The sequence below is a fragment of the Schistocerca serialis genome, chromosome 6 (assembly GCF_023864345.2).
Source record: "Schistocerca serialis cubense isolate TAMUIC-IGC-003099 chromosome 6, iqSchSeri2.2, whole genome shotgun sequence".
In the NCBI taxonomy this organism is placed as follows: domain Eukaryota; kingdom Metazoa; phylum Arthropoda; class Insecta; order Orthoptera; family Acrididae; genus Schistocerca; species Schistocerca serialis.
Window position 1 is genome coordinate 128015242 of NC_064643.1, and position 13314 is coordinate 128028555.

General features: G+C 41.4%; 1 protein-coding gene across 2 annotated transcripts in view; it reads right to left on the reverse strand.

The window, feature by feature from the left end:
- Positions 1–712: 712 nt before the first annotated feature.
- LOC126484057 (retinol-binding protein pinta-like) overlaps positions 713–13314 on the reverse strand; it is a 68585-nt gene continuing 55983 nt past the window's right edge. For both annotated transcript variants that reach the window (XM_050107408.1, XM_050107407.1), the window contains one exon: positions 713–2337. In XM_050107408.1, the coding sequence (XP_049963365.1) occupies positions 2186–2337 (152 nt within the window). In that variant the 3' untranslated portion in view covers positions 713–2185. The remainder of the gene's footprint in view (positions 2338–13314) is intronic.

The window sequence follows — 13314 nt, forward strand, 5'->3', positions numbered from 1 at the left end:
TGCTGCGGATTCTTTGCAATGATCTTTAAGTACGTTAAAGTTGCTATTATAGTTTGGGTCACATTGTCATATGTTTGGACCCGGGTGTGTAACACTTGTTTTTCTGCATTTTGCGAAATCTGTTATTAAGATTGTTGAAGCTGGACTTGAACATTGGTCACATCTTATACAATTCGTAATTATCCTGTTGTACAACGGCTGCAAGTAGTAACAAGTGCGAAAGTTCTGTAGAACAGTTTGTGAAGGTTTAATATTACCTGTGAAGTCCCAGGGACGACGAAACGATGGATGGAGCTCTCTCTCTCTCTCTCTCTCTCTCTGTGTGTGTGTGTGTGTGTGTGTGAGAGAGAGAGAGAGTTTGAGAGGGGGGAGGGAGGGCGGTGCTCTCAAGGCGTAATCCGTGACAGCCGGATGACTGGAGGTTTTTGAGCAAACGTAGTTCGTTCGCTGTTAGAAATGAATCTGCAACGCAATTAAGCTACATAAAGTAGGAACAGTTTGAGACATTAAGAGATAATGACTGCTGCAAATCTTAACAAAACTTCTCCGAAGGCTATTTTCTTTGGTTTAGAACCTATGACTACTAATACTAACATACAAGGAGAAAATGCGTGGGACGGAGGAAAGAAAACACAATATTATTGTTTCTTCAGTTTACTCCAAGAATCATACCAGACGCAAAGAAAAGCTTTACATACACAATGCACTGGGCTAGTAAGAATCTCGTTGACCGTGTAGAAGAACATGCTTAAGACACGCGCAGATTAAGACTATCCACAAACAAAATTTCAGAGGTTTTTCAAGGACATTTTCAGAGCATTTTTGTATAGGGGTCCCGTGGTCTCCGGTATCTATTTATAGAGTGATACTGTGATTATGATTCATTCGCTTTTATACTAATTGCTAGATATTTTCAATTCGGTGCAGATACAAAGCAGAAGGGAAAGTGGGATGAGAAATCAAGATGTCAGTAATAATACCTTTTCCACAGTACGCAGGTGCTCACAGATGCGAATATTTGGAAGCCATCAGCTTGATAAGTCATGGTTACAAAATACTGATGCGAGTTATTTGCAGAAGTGCTAGAAGCCGAAGTTGAGCAAGATCCGTTTGGGTTCCGGAGAAATACAGGAACACGCGATGCTATACTGACTATACTACTCATCTTAGAAGATAGACAGCATAAAGACAAACCACTTTTATAGCGTTTATACATTTAGAGAAAAAAATTGATAGTGTGGCTAAGAAATTGTGAAGGCAGATGGAATTGAATGCAGGTAGCGAAGAGCTTGTGCAGAAACCAGACTGCAGTTATAAGAGACTAACACCACGAAGAGAGTTTAGGAGCGAGTGATACAGGGTTGTAACCTATCACAGATATAATGCAGTCTGGAGATTAAGGCGGTAAAGTTAATCGTGGAGATACTTGTAACGGGAATTAATGGTCAGGGAATTAAATCAGGGGATGCGGAGGGGATTATATTAGGAAAGGAAACTGAAGCAGTAGATGCGTTTTGCTATTTGGGCAGTAAACTAGCTGTCGATGGTCGAAGTACTGAGAACATAAAATTGCGACTGACAGTTTCAGGGGAAGCATTTACGAAAAAGATAAATTTGTTAACACTGAATGTAAAGTTCCTTTTTAGGATGTCTTTTCTGAATGAATTTGTCTGGAGTGTAGCCTTGTACGCATTTCAAATGTGAAGGTTTAAATGTTCAGACAAGAAGAGAAAAGAGGTTTCTGCGGTGTGGTGTTACAGAAGAATGCTGTAGATTTGGTGGGTAGGACGAATAATTACCGAAGAGCAGAATTGAAGTAAAAGAAGGGCTCGGTTGAAATGACGCAGACAGCGTTTTCAAGGGATCGTCGATTTTATAGTTGAAGGAAGTGTTGAGATGGACATAGGTTGCTGTAGGTATGGAAAGGTGGAGAGGTTTACACAACATACACTAGTGTGGAGAGCTGTATCAAACCAGCCTTCGAACTAAAGACCAAAACAGCAAGAAAGCATCAAAGGAAATACAATTAAACGAACCAAGGGAGATCATGGGTTCAATACAGTGAATTATTCGGAAAATATAAGAAACAAGCTCTGAAATTTTGCCGATGGGGATCGGGTTCTCTGTGTGTATCACAATTTTCTGTCACCAAGAAGCAGAGTCTACTAAATTAACTGTAACGGCGTCAGTCTACTGAGAGTTTCTTGAAGGATCCCGACACTCCGAACAAGTCGTCGGCGTAGTGGTTGTCCGGTGGCCTCTTGCTCTCGTCCGAGGTGTAGCGGTTTTGCTCCAGGAACCAGTCTCTCTTCTTCTCCGCCATCCTGATGAATTCATCTGGAATAAGAAAGTACACTTAATTCTCCCGTCTCGTAGGAAATTAATTCCTTCGACTGAGAGCTATCACGTCCCTTATTGGTGATTTTTGTTTCATGGGCGTCAGACCGTGATCCAAGGCATACTTCTCTGCCTAAGCGTTTCGGCTTCCTGTGCTGAAGACATCATCAGTGGCTATAAAGATTCAGATACCAACATCTTCAACAAGCTCAGTAAGACGTGTTTCTGCAGAAAAAGAAATAATTAAAGGAAAAGTTTTCCTTCCATTCGCGTAAATAGACACAGGTCGTATCAGCAGACTACTATAAGTACACAGTATGAACACAGTGTTTGAAGGTGTGCGTATCTGAGCACTGAAAAGGATATACACCCACCGCTTGCCACATCAGGAGTATATAAAATTCCTTTTGCGTGCGGTCAGGTGTACATAGAAACGATAAAAAGCATTAACAGCAGATCTAAGGAACACAAGAGTAATTGCCTTTAGGAGAACACGGATATCTCAACGGCAGCAGATCATGCTGTGGAACTAGATAACCATCAAATGGTTTTAACAGGATCCAGTAATTGCTGTCCTAGGATGTACAGAAAGGTCACAGCAAACAACTTCAACAGAAAAGAATGACTAATTGAAATTAGACAAGGTGTGGGCTTTAGTGCTAGATACCACTAGTGCTTAGATACCACTAATCTTCGAAGACGAAGTTCTACCAGGAATCGCAGATGTCAGTTATACCATTATGGACCATGTTGTATGAGCTGTGGCTTTCTATTTAACGTGAAAAAATGAACAGGAACAAATTATTAATCGTGCAATTGTGCAAATTTCAGGAGGCGTTTAATAAGTTCCTGTTGTCATTAAATGAAAATTTAAATTTACAAAATCTTCATAGCACCGTGCGATTGACAACACAAGAAATTGACGCACCATACAGTCCCAGCACTCACTGCTGTGAAAGTTCTTACTGTCTAAGAGCTTTAATGTCACAGGCGCCCCTAGCGGTGAGAAACAGTCCGTAAGAGTAACGTCCGTTTTTAGTTATTTTTCTACCTAATTAACGAAGTAATTATGATATTTTTGCAATCCGCCCATTAGTAAATTATCGAGGGGGCATGAATGACCGTGAAATGAATGTAAAAACAGTTGAATCTCACTGATTCAGTGCCATAAGCTACAACTCATTGGTAAAGAAATGCTTTCCCATACGTGTATAATTGCAGCTTTTATCGCTGAAATCAAGAGAATACAAACGCATATTTTATGGGTGAGAACCATATATTGCTGCTGTTGTCTGATGTTACTATGATCAGCACGTCCCCTTACCCGTAACAAATTTGCATAGTGTCTAACGAATGTGTAGAAGACTGTTGTCGATCGTGATGCAGATGTAGCAACCATAATGGATTTGGTTTCTTCTGTGTTGGGAAATAGTTCTTTTTTTATTTTTGACCTTTTCTTACCACGTCTGTGTGGTTCTTCCTTGAGTTAAAATTGTGGTAGCTCATTTGATACGTTAAATAATGTACACTGTAAGGTGTCAGGCAAATCCAACACCTTCCATGGAAACCCTGACATGATAAGCAAATCCAGTAGTATGTCACATAGCTCCGAATAAATCGTGACATTAAATTAACCAAAGTAATACGAGTAAAGAGTGAGCAAATGGAATACCACAGACTAACACAAGAATGCCTAAATGCATGTCATACCTTCCCACCGTGAGACAGACGCAGTTCCGAGGGGAGAAACGAGAACAGAAGCCGAGAGCAGAACCGTGTTAAACTAGAAGGCCCTACGATAAGGGACGGACACCCACGTCGCCAGCTAACCGCCAGGACCACCCACCCAGCCCATGTTAAAAGCTAGAGCCCTCCAGAAGAACAGTATAGATCTTACGATACCACTAAAAGGGCCACACCAGCAGCAAGTTTTAGCGTGTGACTTTTTCGCGTCTCTGTTACGTTGCAAACGTTAAAAATTTGCCCCACCACGAAAAGTAACCGCCAGGACCACCCCCCAGCCCATGTTAAAAGATAGAGCCCTCCAGAAGAACAGTATAGATCTTACGATAACACTAAAAGGGCCACACTAGCTGCGAGTTTTAGCGTGAGACTTTTTCGCGTCTCTGTTACGTTGCAGACTTTAAAAACATTGCCCCACCACGAAAAGTAGAACGTTTCTCATTGGATAGACAGAATTTTTGTAGGCGGAGCTTAAGGTTAACGTTGAGACCCTGATTGGTCAGATGAAAACACAGCCAGATAGTTTTTTTTAAACCAACTTCGGTAAATTGTAGTAAGGAGTAGTTAGGAGAGAGTTGCTTCCGAGATGGTGAGCTGTATGGAGCTGCGCCGACCGCCACCCCTGACGAATACCGACAAGGTAATGAACGGACGCGATGCCGCATTTTTGAGCGCATAAGGCTTCACTCAGAACTGCAGAAGTCTCATCTGTTACACCCCTGTTTTGCGTAATACTAGTGTCGATCGTCAATTAAAGCTAATGGTATTCACATTTGTTACGTAAGTTAAAATCTGAAACGCGATGGTTTTTCTGTTATATAATTATTGAGAAATCACATCAGCCACTGTAATTTACGACAAGTTAGATAAGTAATTAAAGATAATTGAGGGTCACTTTAGACCATTTTGATAGTTTTCTCTTTTGTGAAACTTAATTTAAACCTAGATTATAGATGTGATATGGCATAGGTAATCCTTCGATCCATTGTAGAACTTGGAAACCCATTCAGGGAATATTCGTTCACATTTTTGTTGAACGCAGTTGGTTTTTAAAATGGCTCAAATGGCTCTGAGCACTATGCGACTTAACTTCTTAGGTCATCAGTCGCCTAGAACTTAGAACTAATTAAACCTAACCAACCTAATGACATCACACACATCCATGCCCGAGGCAGTATTCGAACCTGCGACCTTAGCGGTCGCTCGGCTCCAGACTGTAGCGCCTAGACCCGCACGGCCACTCCGGCCGGCAGTTGGTTTTTATCATCCTGTATTAAAACATTTCCTTTTATCAATAGTGCAATTTATAAACAATGTTTTGTGAGTAGAATAAAATTTCCAATGGTAAACTTAACTGCTTTTTCGACGTTATTTTACCAGCTAACTAAAAATAGGAAAGCCTCGAACCCTTTCCACTAAATTTAGTTAGTATTAAGATTCTTTTACAGGGAGTGCAGTGGAGCTGACGCTGAAATCATTAAGTATTTGGTTATATCATCGCCAGTCTCACTGAACTCTTCTGAACTCTACATGTCATGTGTGGTGTGGCGTCTCCTTACCAGCAACAGGTCCCAGGTTGAAACTAGTCAATTCCCTAAAAAAAACACGCTCAGAGCGTCGTTGCGCGAAAGTGGTAGGGAGACACGACTTAGAACAAACAGACACCACGCAGAATGTTAGATACTGGTAAATTAAAATTGCTACACCACGAAGCTGACGTGCTACAGACGCGAAATTTAGCCGACAGGAAGAAGATGCTGTGATATGCAAATGATTAGCTTTTCAGAGTATTTACACAATGTTGGCGCCGGCGGTGACACCTACAACGTGCTGACATGAGGAAAATTTCCAACCGATTTCTCTTACACAAACAGCAGTTGTCCGGCGTTGCCTGGTGAAACGTAAGGAGGAGAAATGCGTACCATCACGTTTCCGACTTTGATAAAGGTCGGATTGTAGCCTATCGCGATCGCGGTTTATAGTATCGCGACATTGCTCCTCGCGTTGGTCGAGATCCAATGACTGTTAGCAGAATATGGAATCGGTGGGTTCAGGAAGGTAATACGGAACGCCGTGCTGGATCCCAACGACCTCATATCACTAACAGTCGTGATGACAGGCATCTTATCCACATGGCTGTAACGGATCGTGCAGCCACGTCTCGATCCCTGAGTCAACAGATGGGGACGTTTGCAAGACAACAACCATCTGCACGAACAGTTTGACGACGTTTGCAGCAGCATGGACCATCAGCTCTGAGACCATGGCTGCGGTTACCCTTGACGCTGCATCACAACAGGAGCGCCTGCGATGGTGTACTCAACGACGAACCTGATTGGACGAATGGCAAATCGTCATTTTTTTCGGATGAATCCAGGTTCTGTTTACAGCATCATGATGGCCGCATTCGTGTTTGGCGACATTGCGGTGAACGCACATTGGAAGCGTGTATTCGTCATCGCCATACGGGTGTATGACCCGGCGTGGTGGTATGGGGTACCATTGGTTACACGTCTCGGTCACCTCTTGATTGCATTGACGGCACTTTGAACAGTGGACGTTACATTTCAGATGCTTTACGACCCGTGGCTCTACCCTTCATACGATTCCTGCGAAACCCTATATTTCAGCAGGATAACGCACGACCGCATGTTGCAGGTCCTGTACGGGCCTTTCTGGATACAGAAAATGTTCGACTGCTGCCCTGACCAGCACCTTCTCCAGATCTCTCACCAATTGAAAACGTCTGGTCAAAGGTGGCCGAGCAACTGGCTCGTCACAATACGCCAGTCACTACTCTTGATGAACTGTGGTATCATGTTGAAGCTGCATGGGCAGCTGTACCTGTACACGCCATCCAAGCTCTGTTTGACTCAATGCCCAATCGTATCGAGGCCGTTATTACGGCCAGAGGTGGTTGTTCTGGGTACTGATTTCTCAGGATCTATGCACCCAAATTGCGTGCAGTTTAGTATAATATATTTGTCCAATGAATACCCGTTTATCATCTCATTTCTTCTTGGTGTAGCAATTTTAATGGCCAGTAGTGTCGGTTTGCATTCCGTATAGGTTTCCTACGTTCCACATTCACTGATTTCAAATGGCTCTGAGCACTATGGGACTCAACTGCTGAGGTCACTAGTCCCCTAGAACTTAGAACTAGTTAAACCTAACTAACCTAAGGACATCACAAACATCCATGCCCGAGGCAGGATTCGAACCTGCGACCGTAGCGGTCTTGCGGTTCCAGACTGCAGCGCCTTTAACCGCACGGCCACTTCGGCCGGCTTTCACTGATTTGACTCGAAGTGTAATGAAGTGTAATGAACAAAACTTCACGTTGTGGAGCAGATTATTACCCCTCTGCAGAGGGTCAGGTCTTCTGCTGTCTCTTTTTTTCATTTTAAAAGAAAACGACGTACAGAAATATCTGTAGTGAACCGTAAATAAACTGTAGTTCAGTGTGCCGTTTCATACGTCCCATCGTCAACAGGAAAATGAAGAAAGAGAAATATGGTGTCATTTTTTAGTTACTGTCGATTTTTATGGAATGACATACGCTCCCTATTGGAAAACTACGTTACAAATCAGTATAGTCTATACCATTTGCACTTATCCAATATTCTATTCAGAGGCATAGTGTGTTGTCCGCTTGTAGCGCTGCTGTCGCAAAGAATAAGAAAATGCTCGCGACTGTGTGTGGTAGACTGTAGTGCGCATTCTGTTTGTTGTGTTGCTGTGGTGAAAAATGTAACTTCTTTGCTATGTTACCACGACATATGCGAATTTCAGCCTCGTAACGGAGCACAAATAATTTTTCCTACGCAGTAAGTACCTTCTACACCTTTAAACCTTTTGTTATGTCACATACATAAATTCTTCAGGAAACTCATTAATTATTAATAGTGTTAGTCGCAACCTAACCAACTGACAACTTCATACGATGCTCCGTGAAATCGCCACTGCTTACCACTAATAACAGTTACGCTGTTGTAGCGATCTAAACACGTAAAGGTTGTGCAAAAACATTGTAACTGACGTAGAATTAAACTATTTTTCACTAGAAATTACAAATCGACCACACTGGCATGGGCGTCCGCAGAAATTTATCCGGGAGCTGGGGAGCAAGACTCTAAAATTGCCATTGTTCATACATATGCCTTGGTCAGCTTCGAGACGTGCCATGCTACAAGAACTCAGTTTTATGTGTGAGAAAAAAAGCTTGTTATATCACAGATGACCGATAGTTATCTACTTAGTTGTTGTTATAGGTATATTGCTTTTTACACTTAAAAGCTTAGGATGATTTCATGATTATCTTCAAGTTACACCTTCTTATATTTACTTGTAAATTATAGATTGCAGCAATCAGTTGTCCTTTTTAAATTTTATTACGCAGATCTAGATATCGGCTAGGAGCTAGCCATTCTCAATGCACTATTATTTTCGCTCAATGCATGAAAGTCCCTGTTGATCGGGCATTACCCACAGTGCATTGAATACTTCTTATATTATGAAAATTGTTACTGTGTAGTACTGTCTGCGATCAGCAACGAAACGCTACAATTTGCTTTACGAGAGGTTTAGCGAAATAACGGCAAATATCTTCTAGAAGTCTCTGAAAATTCTGTAATGAATGAAAACTCGACACCTACGATTCCGCAGGCGTAGGAGGCAAGTTACTCCTCTTGCTCTCCAAGCCCCCCTCCCCCCCTTTTGATGACGACTATGGACACTGATGGTTCAATAATCATTGTCTCTTCCTAAAGTTTAAGCCTTTCCTGTCCAAATCATGTTACATTGCTAAATGCTTGCACTTCAGATTGTAAAAACACAGCCGTTATTTACAACAGCATTCTGAGTCTTCTTATTGCTGTCAGACAGCTTGTTTAAAAATTTGTAACAGTTCTTTAATGTCGCTGTATAAGACTTACAACAACAGACGACAGCAGCGAAACAAAGCAGACGTAGCAAAATTTGTCAGCTTCAGGCACACCTGTCGTACGCTGTCACAGATATGAAGGTTGGTATAAGGAGAAAGCAATTTTATAGTTATTGTAGATACCTTTATGAGACTGTATCTTACGGACTATAAGCGCTACGGACTATAAGAAGCACCTTAATTTTTAAGTACTTTTTAAAAAAATAACAGTTTTACCACTTTTAAATATTAGATTGCAAAACCAGGCAAAAAAGAAATTCTTAGAATGAGATTTTCACTCTGCAGTGGAGTGTGCAGCAATCAGTCGTCCTTTTTTAAATTTTATTACGCAGATCTAGATATCGGCTAGGAGCTAGCCATTCTCAATGCACTATTATTTTCGCTCAATGCATGAAAGTCCCTGTTGATCGGGCATTACCCACAGTGAATTGAATACTTCTTATATTATGAAAATTGTTACTGTGTAGTACTGTCTGCGATCAGCAACGAAACGCTACAATTTGCTTTACGAGAGGTTTAGCGAAATAACGGCAAATATCTTCTAGAAGTCTCTGAAAATTCTGTAATGAATGAAAACTCGACACCTACGATTCCGCAGGCGTAGGAGGCAAGTTACTCCTCTTGCTCTCCAAGCCCCCCTCCCCCCCTTTTGATGACGACTATGGACACTGATGGTTCAATAATCATTGTCTCTTCCTAAAGTTTAAGCCTTTCCTGTCCAAATCATGTTACATTGCTAAATGCTTGCACTTCAGATTGTAAAAACACAGCCGTTATTTACAACAGCATTCTGAGTCTTCTTATTGCTGTCAGACAGCTTGTTTAAAAATTTGTAACAGTTCTTTAATGTCGCTGTATAAGACTTACAACAACAGACGACAGCAGCGAAACAAAGCGGACGTAGCAAAATTTGTCAGCTTCAGGCACACCTGTCGTACGCTGTCACAGATATGAAGGTTGGTATAAGGAGAAAGCAATTTTATAGTTATTGTAGATACCTTTATGAGACTGTATCTTACGGACTATAAGCGCTACGGACTATAAGAAGCACCTTAATTTTTAAGTACTTTTTAAAAAAATAACAGTTTTACCACTTTTAAATATTAGATTGCAAAACCAGGCAAAAAAGAAATTCTTAGAATGAGATTTTCACTCTGCAGCGGAGTGTGCGCTGATATGAAACTTCCTGGCAGAGCCATGGCTAAGCCATGTCTCCGCAGTATCCTTTCTTTCAGGAGTGCTAGTTCTGCAAGGTTCGCAGGAGAGCTTCTGTAAAGTTTGGAAGGTAGGAGACGAGATACTGGCAGAAGTAAAGCTGTGAGACCGGCCGTGAGTCGTGCTTCGGTAGCTCAGTTGGTAGAGCACTTGCCCACGAAAGGCAAAGGTCCCGAGTTCGAGTCTCGGTCGGGCACACAGTTTTAATCTGCCAGGAAGTTTCAAGAAATTCTTAGTTTATAAAACGACCTGACCTGAAAAAAAAATCGTCATCAGTACTTTCTTCTCCTTCTTCTTCTTTTTCATCGCCATCGTTGCCCTCTTCATGCATAAGATGGTCTTCACTGCCATCTACAGCGTTACTGATGTCGCATTTCTTGAAAGATTTAACGCCAAATGTCTTTTCTCACTCTAGACCCTTACTGGTTCATCTCTTACACACTTATTTCACTGTAGGTCGTTTTAAAGCTCTCTTCTTCTTGAATTCATGTTGTGTTTCATCCATCATCCATTTATTCAATTCCTCTCTCACGTACACTTTAAATGGTTCATTTATCGAGACACCAAGAGGTTGTAATTGTGATGTAAGGCTCCCGGAGTAACAGCAAGCTCTGTATTTCCCCTTCTCAGTGTCTCTCTCACAGGATTTTCAAAAGACTACTAAACTGATCTAGCTCAAGAAGAGAACTCCTCTTCTATAAAGCACCTATCCTTCTCTCCCACACTCTGTTCATCCACAGTTTCATACCAGCCTCATCCATTCAGCTCTTCTCATGTACGTGAGCATCAACACCTGGCTGTATTTCAGAAGGTTTTGGCATTGTTTTGCGTTTTAAGATTATCACTGGATGAAGTTTAGTGCTGTCAGCACAACACGAAAGGACAACAATGTAGTGCATTTTTTCATGCCAATTTCTGATTGTAGTTACAGTAGTTACAGTTCTAGGATCTTTCCTGGCAACAGTTCTGTTACCCGGCACATAAAATGTCAGAGGATTTTCGTCCATATTTTCCATTTGGCTTAGTTCCACATAACTCTCTTTCGATGTTGAATAATAACGCTATGGGAAGATAATATTTTCTCTTCGTACACTTGTGGTATTTTCTGAGATATTTTGGTTTCGCTTCGCGTAGTAAGTTCATGACACTTCAGAAACCTGTAGCACCAACCAACTCCACCCTAAAAGCCTGTTACGATCCACTGTAGCGCTATCTCACCAGCGTGTATTTGAAGCATTTTTGAATTAATTCCAATGCCATTTTGACGGTGTCCTTGAATCCGTTTCAATTCGTCATCTTCTAGTTTTGGCCATTTTGCATTCAGTCCCCTTATTTGCACATTTAGTCTTCCTCATTTTTCGTCATATATTCTTTATTAGCCAGCCAATCGCGAATGGGTTTTTCCGTTGGTGCAGGGCCGAAGTGCCGCTCGGCTGCTCTGTTTCCAAGTTCTTCTGCCCACGCTATTACATTCAATTTATAGCCTGCATCATACCAATACCTCTTATTTTTTCCCATTACGAAACTAGCTACTAACATAAATATCGGACTGTTACCGATAACAAAAATCATGTTCAGTTCAAGTTCACAGGCACCGTAGACTCCAATGACGCATCATAGGCTAGACATTGTTAGCAAGCTTGTGAATCCCCGCAACTCATGTACGTCGCATCGTGCACTGCTGCTGTCAGTTGAATCCATTGTTACCAGATAGAGATAGGTTTGCAACAGCATCGAATATTTGGCCTTTTTTAAGATTAGCAGGAGTATTAAATCAACCGGTGGACCTTTTTATATTAATTTAGAGTACACGACGCACCTGAATTTTGGAGGCAATTTTTGGAAGAAAAAAGTGCATCTTATAGTCTGTAAGGAGTAAAGGAAGGACTAAAGAAAGTAGAGGCAGCAGATGGTAAAATGGTGAGTGAACCCCAAGAAATAATGAGAAGATGGGAAGACTACATAAAATGGCTATACGCTGCAGACAGCTGACCGAGTGAAGAAGAAAATAAAGCTGCAGATGATGACAAAGGAAATGCAAAACTAACTAGTGAGATTGACGTATCTATAAAGCATATGAAAAATGGAAAGGCAATGGGAATTGATGAGATTCCTGCGGAACTGTTAGTCATTGGGGAAAGAAGGGAAAAGGGAGTGGACTGAATTGTGTGATCAAATATACAAGATAGGAAAATGGCCATAGGACTTTACAGAAAGTATCTTAATACCTATAGAAAAGAAAAAGAGCAGCAAAAAGTGTGAGAAACATAGAATATTGAGTATGATATCGCATGCAGCCAAATTCTTGCTGAGGACGCTCAACAGAAGGCTATATGGAAAGCTGAATTGCGTAATAGGAGATGAAAAATTTGGTTTCAGGCGAGGGGTGGGACCCACAGGTGCGATTGGGCGACTGAGAGTGATAGGGGAGAGATACAAGGAGAAGCAAAGGAAGGGATATGTTGTGTTCATTGATCTTGAGAAGGCTTTTGACTGTGTCAGATGGGACAAATTAATGGAAATCCTAAGGAAACATGGAGTTGACTGGAGGGACAGAAGACTAATTAGAATTTTATATTTGAACCAGAGAGAAAGAGTAAGAATAGGCGTGGTAAGTGAAGAAATGAACTGGGAAGAGGTGTAAGACAAGGTTGTTGTTTATCACCAACACTGTTCAATATCTATCTGGAGGAAATTATTAATGAAAGTTTTGATGGAAGGAGGGGAGTTTGTATAGGAGGTCGGAGTGTGGAGTATATAAGATTTGCAGACGGCATGGTTGTAATGGCAGAGGGTGCAAGAGAGATGAAACAAATGTTAGATGATCTAAACACAAAATTAGAAGAATATGGAATGAAGGTTAACAAGAAGAAAACGACGATCATGGTAATTGGAGGAAGGGAGAGAAAACGCCATATGAAAATAGGAGGAGAGGAAACAGAGCAAGTGAATAACTTCAGGTACTTGGGAAGTGTAATAATGAATGATATGTATTGCTCAAAAGCAACTAGGAAGAGAATTTCAATGGCAAAAGAAGTATTCAAGAGGAAACAGAAATTGCTTTGCGGACCACCAAA